This window comes from Coffea arabica, chromosome 7e, assembly GCF_036785885.1.
Source record: "Coffea arabica cultivar ET-39 chromosome 7e, Coffea Arabica ET-39 HiFi, whole genome shotgun sequence".
Taxonomy (NCBI): Eukaryota; Viridiplantae; Streptophyta; class Magnoliopsida; order Gentianales; family Rubiaceae; genus Coffea; species Coffea arabica.
The window spans coordinates 46,528,925-46,536,097 of NC_092323.1; the positions used below are offsets into that span (position 1 = coordinate 46,528,925).

Genomic DNA, 7,173 nt, shown 5'->3' on the forward strand with positions numbered 1-7,173 from the left:
ATTGTCCAATTCACCCATGTTTTCTCTCACTAGAGTACTAAATGGTGCTGTTTTACTAGGCCAAAAGCAATGCAAACTAACTAGGAGTAGTAATTAATAACCCTGTATTGGAAAAGAGAGATAAAAGGGTAAAATTGTGAAAAAATAATTAATGCTGCATGGGGATAGTAAAACGACAGATAAAAGTACTTAAGAGCAAATTTCTTGAACGTCAGTTATAAAAAAAGGGAGGGAGTACATTGCAGCTAATACATCATGCAGTTATGCTTGTGAAAAATTTTGGTGATGTGAGCTCTCCAGTTCCCCGTAACTGAGAAGACAAAGCGGGATTAGAAACATTAATACGAGAGTGAGACTTCTGGTTTGCATCATTAAGTGAAGAGGGCCTATAAATGTTGAATCTAATTTTTCGATTGTACAAAACAACTAAAGAATGCTACCCCTGAATATCTTTGCACTTTCTTTTTGCTCAAATTATATGTAGCTAAAAATGTCTAGTATCCAGAGATCCTTTTTGGCTCCAAGAATTCGGTGCAATCGATGTGAAAAAACTGCCAAAGTCCAGTCCCAAAATCATGTTAAAGTTGATCATGTTGATCGGTTAAGTGCTCTTCCGAATGACCTTCTCTGCCATATCCTTTCCTTTCTTCCAACAAAAAAAGCTGCAGCCACCTCCATCCTATCCACTCGATGGCGTTACCTTTTCACTTCACTTCCCAATATTCATCTGGAATTTGATCACTCTTTACGAGACATTAGAGGTCCCAATTATCAACGATTTGCTCGATTCGTAGATTGTTGTCATCGTTTGATTCTTCAGCGAAAACCGTATTGTTTGAGAAAATTCCATCTTTCCCTGAAAGAGTTTCTTGAGATTTTTCGGGTGGCAATTGACTCTCTGATATGTGCAGCAATTTCCTGTGGAGTCCAACAACTTGAGGTTTTTGTGGGACATGATCGTTCCGGTGCATTGTCTCCTCCGGGAATTTTGTCCTGTCCAGCAATTTTCAGTTGCAAAACAATTGTAGAAATGAAGCTGAAAATTCGCTTTACTGTTTTCTATGTGCCGGAAACAGTTTCTTTGCCGAATCTTAAGGTTCTGCATTTGGCACAATATGTATTGACAGATGAGCTGTCTACTCCCAGGCTCATTCAGGGTTGTCCCGTGCTCATAGAACTGTCTTTCGACTGTTATACATTTCCAGGGGATCAAGTTCAGACCCTTTTGATAAAAAGCCCTTCCCTGCAAAAACTCAGCCTCCATTGTATGTCTGATGATGATTGGGACATTGTTCTGGACATCCCCAATGCTGTAAATTTGGAATGCGAGGTTGATGGAGAGAGTAAAACAAGTATAAATGCCCCAAAGCTTCAACATTTGAACTTTGATGGCAATGTAGTTGAAGTAAACATTCTTCCAAACCACAAGTCTCTTGTCGAAGCCAGAATATCAGTTTCTTGCCCATCAGATCAAGAACAATTATTACGCTGTGAGGTTGCCTTTGAGCTTATGAATTGGTCACAAAGTGTGGTATCACTTTATTTGCTGGATACCACGGTGGAGGTAGTTTCTTTTCTTTTCTTTGGTTATTGCATAACTCAAAATTATTTTTGTTATGATTTGTAGAATAACTGGAATTTCGAATTTCCAAGTGGTTATTTGTCTAATCAATTTTCTCATTTCTTCATGAAGTTACTCTTTTATTCTCAAAAGTTGCTGCCAACTTTTGAAAAGCTGACTTATCTTGAGGTTGAAGTCCGCAAATATTATGGTAAGCGCATGCATAGCTGGAAGATGTTATCATGGTTACTTGAAAGTGCACCTAATCTTCAAGTGCTGGTCTTTGATGAAGTGAGTCCAAATGATCTTTTTTTTTCTCACAGCAATGTATTTGATTAGATGTTCCAGTCTGTAACTCTTCTCGAAATGGCAGGTGTTTTGGGATGACAGGATTGAATCCTGTGCTGAAAACGAGAAATTTGAGTTTCTTTCTGCAAAGCCTGTTCCATTATGCTTGCCGAAACATCTTAGGGAAGTAAAAATCAGAGAATTCAATGGAAAGGAATATGAATTCAAGCTCATTGACTATATTTTGCAGAATGTGAAAGCTTTAAAAAAGATGACTGTTGGTGTTCTTGGAGGCTTTCGAGATCGCAGGAAAATATTGTCATTGAAGAGATGCAACGACTGCCAGATTGTGTTCACTTAAAAAAAATGTTTGGAGGTCTGCTGGTGAAGCTTCAGGAAAATGTTTGAATAAATTGTGATCAGCCAATGGGGAGTACTTGATGCTGTTCCAAGGAAATAACATAATCCAACTCCAGAATAGTTGCTAGTAATAGTGACAAAACGCAGGTTGAAAGCAGTTCTGGATACTGGTAATAGCTAGGGAAGTTACATAACAATGGCAATGTGCAATTTTCATATCTTGCTTTTGGATCGGGACATGGAAATCGGGAGCTTGTTAATGACTAGATTTTGTTTGTGATTTTGTTATGTTGAGGTTGATTTTTACTCCGTGTTTAATCGCTTGTAATTTGAGCATATATGGTGATGCAGAACTGTTTATGACTTGAAATGGCTCAAGAATTTCTTGAAGTTATGTATGTTATTGTCCTCTGTCTCCTTTTAGGCCATTTCCATGGTCTAAAAGTCATGAACCATTTGAATTGCCAGAGAAACCTCACAGCAAGCACCGAAGCATGACCAACACTTTATCCCTTATCATCATTTTTAGTTGAAAGAACAATATTTTTGTAACTACAGATGATGATTCTGATCACTTACTTTTTAAGTACTGATGATAATTAGCATCCCTAAATTTCTTTTAAATTCAGTTAAGGAGATAATTGAGGAAGTTTGATCAAGAGCAAGAAAGCAGTTAGTGGTTCTTAGGGGCTCGAGGCCATTGAATTTGACCATAAATATTAACAGCAAGGAGGAGCTCAATGGCCCCTAAATAATTAATAGAGGGCAGTAAACACAAAGCTGGAAGTCCAACCTGCTATTTCCTAGGTGATATTTGTTACATTTGAAATGAGTTAAAGAAGTAATCAAACAAATCTATGGATATTATTATAGTTATTAGTATTATTTTTACTTCGTCAGAATTGAATTCATTACATAACAAATTGTAGCATACTGCTTTAGTAGATTTTCGTACAACTTGTTATACATTGCATTGTTGTACAAAAGTTTGAATGAAACAATAATGGTAGTCTACTATTCTTGCATGATTTATTTTCTTTTTATCATTAGATTTCTTTTACTTGTAACAAAGTAAATCTAGAAATGACACAGACAAAGAATACTATATAGATAGGTATAAAGACCAGTACCATGAACAATTAACAGTTAAAATTTCTAATATTTTGCATCAGTTGCAAATTTTATTACAGAAAAAATTGATTTTTTTGTTTGTTATTTTTTTAAACATCCATCTTTCACTATACCAAAAGTTGGAATAAATAGGAAAATTATTTTTTTTCATGTGTAGTTACCTCCATGGCAAAAGCTTTTCAAATGAGCCCTCGAAGCTTGTTTGGAAAAAAATTAGTTTTTTTTTCATGTCTAGTAATGTCCATGGCAAAAACTGTTCACATGAGTCCTTGACAATTAAAGCCTATTTGGAAAAATTAGTTTTAATTATAGTAAAACTTATTATGATATAGTATTTGTGAGATAAAAAGGCATTTTGAAAATATAAAAAAATTCGTAGAAACAGGTTTAGAAAAACCTTGAGAAAATCTTTTTAAAAATAGTTTCTATCCATACCATAGTCAGGAAAAATGTACAAATAGTGAGGAAGATTTACAGCATAATATTGCCATGTCGTGACTACAAGAATTTATCTAGGACAAGGGGAAAACTTTAGCATTTCTCGCAACACAAGAAGAAAGGCTCTTGGTAACCGTTTTATTTTAGGCTTAAGTTAAAAAAAAAAAAAAAAGATGACCTAATCTTAGGCAAAAGCTGTAATATAAGCTATTAAAATTGACTTCATAATTGAATTATTTACTAAACAATTATAAAATGAACGTAGTGTAGAGAAAGCGATAATTTTAGAAACCTCCCTTCAGATCTCTAACAATTTCACCGGCCTCTCCTGAGGTTTGTAAAATCACACTTACCTCCCTTGGAGAATTGTGAGCCTAGTTAACTTATATCACATGGGGAGAAATTATTCATATACCCTAAGACATAATGTCTTATTAGAAACTAATATCTAACGATTAAGTAATTAGAGCACTAATTAACTATCAATAACTAATTAATGGAAATAATTGTTGAAAATTTCTTTGATGATGAATGATGACTTGGAATTAGAAAATAATGCCAATTAATGCACCAAATGGCGCTGTTTTGTGATTAATGGAATTGACAATAACCAAAAATCAGTTGTACAGAATGTGAGAAAAAGGGTTTTGGTAGAGGGAAAAAACACAAGGCAAAAGAAGGTTATTCACGAGGAAATTTTCTTTGAAACTCCTAAAGTTGTGATAGTTGTAAAGTAATTTCATGGAAATAAAGGAGGCAAAGAAAAGCAAAAATTCAAAAAATTTTTTGTTCAAAATCACAAGAATCATAGCGAATCTCATGTTAAGAGAGATGACTGATCTATTTTGTTGAATCTTGTGATCATTAGTGTACTTTTGTTGCTTATTTGGGTTGTCTAATTTATGTGAACGTTTAGAGTAAGGAAATGTGCATATTAATTGTGTCTAACTTTTAATTATTTTCATTCTTTTACTAATACAACCTATATACATGCATAAGGAATATTTATGGAATGAAGGTTTCATCTCTCTTCTTAAAATACCCTTTTGATGTTACTTTTTTTAACTCGGACAAATTTTGGTACCAAAATCTTAACCTCAGAGGAGGTTTGTGTAATTTTGCAGACTTCAGGAAAAGCTAGTAAAATTCTTAGAAATCCAAGGTTTCTGAAATTATTTCGTTGTGAAAGGAATATACTAGACAGTATCAATAGTTTAGTGGCCATTTAGATATTAGCCCCTTTTTTGTATCATATTTATTTATTAACATTTGGGGAGAAGAGGTGACTAAACCAACCCAACTAATCTAGCTACTGGGTTGCACACTTAACTTCACATTATTTTTAAAGTATCGTAATTCATTGCAATCTATCTTGTTTTCTCTTTTCTTTTCTGGCACTACATATTGTAATTCTGTATTTTTTTATTGTAACTTTTTTTTGCATACATCTATTATTTTTTATCTTTGGCATTCATTATAATTCACATCTAATGTTTTTATTTTTATTGATAAGTGACTATTTTGTGATATATTTGGATGACATTTTATATTACTTTTAGTCACTTTTGTAATATATATAGGAAGAAAATAATCATTTTTTGCTAGAATTGGTTCTAAGTGAAGTCTAATGCTTAATTGAGAATTTGTCCCTTATACTTGCATATTTTTTTATTGTTTTTGTAAGAGTTGGAAATGGACTTCATTTTGAACAAGAAATAAGCTTACACTATGATGATTGAAGTCATAAAGTTTACAAGGATGATGAGTTTCCCAAGTGGTTCGAGTCACTAGAAGAAGAAAATGAAGAAACTTGTCGAAAACGAAAGTCGACTCAAATCCCTCCAAACAATCCTACCAGTTTTTAGAGGGATTGCTTGGAGGGATTCATGGCAGGAAGTTAAATTGAAGAATTGAAATTTGAACAAAAACTGGGAATGAATCCCTCCAAGGAATTCGGCCAGATTCTGAAGGGACTGTATGGAGGGATTCTGGTCAACAGTGACAGCTTCCACTTGCGCAACTTGTTTTCACCTCCATTCTTTCACAACTTTTGAGAGACAATTTATAGAAGATTTGTAGATGCAAAATGAAGGTTGTAGAAACAAATCTTGATTTTATTTCTTTCATAATGATGAGCTTTAGCTTTGAGCCAAAATTATTGATATTTGAAGCCAATGTTCACACTTGAAGGAAGACACAAAGAGGAAAGATTTCTCTATAAAAGAATATATGAAAGAAATCAAGGTTTTAAAGGAAGAAATTCATCCACTTCCCACAAATTTTTGGGCCTTAGTGCAATTATACAAAACTTGGGGGGTACAAACGTAAATTTTCATTACCATCCTCCAAACTCATACGGAATTAGCAAACTAATGAAGACTCTTAAGTGTTCAACCAGCCAAGAAAACATTCAAAGGAAGCACCATAAAAAAACATTCAATCTTGCATAACGGGTACAACCAAATATTTTGACAAAAAATAAGCATAAAATCATGCAACTTTCAAATACCAACACAAGATTCAAACACCCAAATGCAAGATTTTGGAACCTAACACCAGCTTTTGTGATATGAATCTAAACTAACAAGCTACCCAAAAGGAAGTAAAAAGTAAAAAAAATGAAAACATGCAATGACAAAGATGAGACTTTGAATCTCATGTCTAATGAATTAAAATGCAGATCTAGGCTTGTATCCAAAGGAAAACGTGAATGAAGGTTACCTCAGACGCTTGTCAAGCGTGGAAAAGTTCCAGAAAGTGTGCAAATTTCGGAAATGAAAGAATCTCAAGGTGCCGCTACTTGTTTCAAGAGCTGCCAAGGTATCAAATTCAAGCTTGGATTTGAGGGTCTTAGAGTCGTTTTTCTTGAAACCACCCAACACAAAAGTTTCTCCACTACGATCAGAGAAGGTGAGAAAAAAAGAAATCGCCCCAAAGATCTCAGCCAGCAAATTACCAATGAACAGGGTTGTTTGATCAACCCTGGACTTGATTTCTGCAGAAAAAAGTTTCGGGTAGAGAAGTTTGGGCTGAAATTTAAGGGGTTGCTAATGCTATCTGCTAAAATTTTCAATCGAAAGTTATTCAACTATATCCCTAGAAGGTGCAGAAAAAAATAATTACTCTAAAAGGAGGTAAAACCAGAGAGAAAATCGCATTGGAAGGGAGCTGGTGCGCCAGCTCGTTTTCCAGATTTTTTGCAGAAAAACTCTTCTTTTTTTTCTTCTCTGTTTTCCTTTCTTTCTTCTCTCTCTCTCTTTCCCTATCGTTTTTTCTCATTCCCGCTCACCTAAAGCTGCATTCTCAACATTTTTAAATGAGACTAAAACAACAAAACCCTCATCTCAATGGAGAGGATGGAATGGGTTTTGTTGGCTCATTTTGGACCATTTAAT

The 7,173-nt window shown here is 34.3% G+C and overlaps 1 protein-coding gene across 1 annotated transcript; it reads left to right on the forward strand.

Annotated features, from left to right (window-relative positions):
• Positions 1-490: 490 nt before the first annotated feature.
• LOC113700920 (F-box/LRR-repeat protein At3g59190-like) lies at positions 491-2,210 on the forward strand. The gene is made up of 3 exons (XM_027221348.1): positions 491-1,564; positions 1,694-1,852; positions 1,935-2,210. The coding sequence occupies exons 1-3, from the start codon at positions 491-493 to the stop codon at positions 2,208-2,210; spliced, it is 1,509 nt and encodes a 502-aa protein (XP_027077149.1).
• Positions 2,211-7,173: the final 4,963 nt, after the last annotated feature.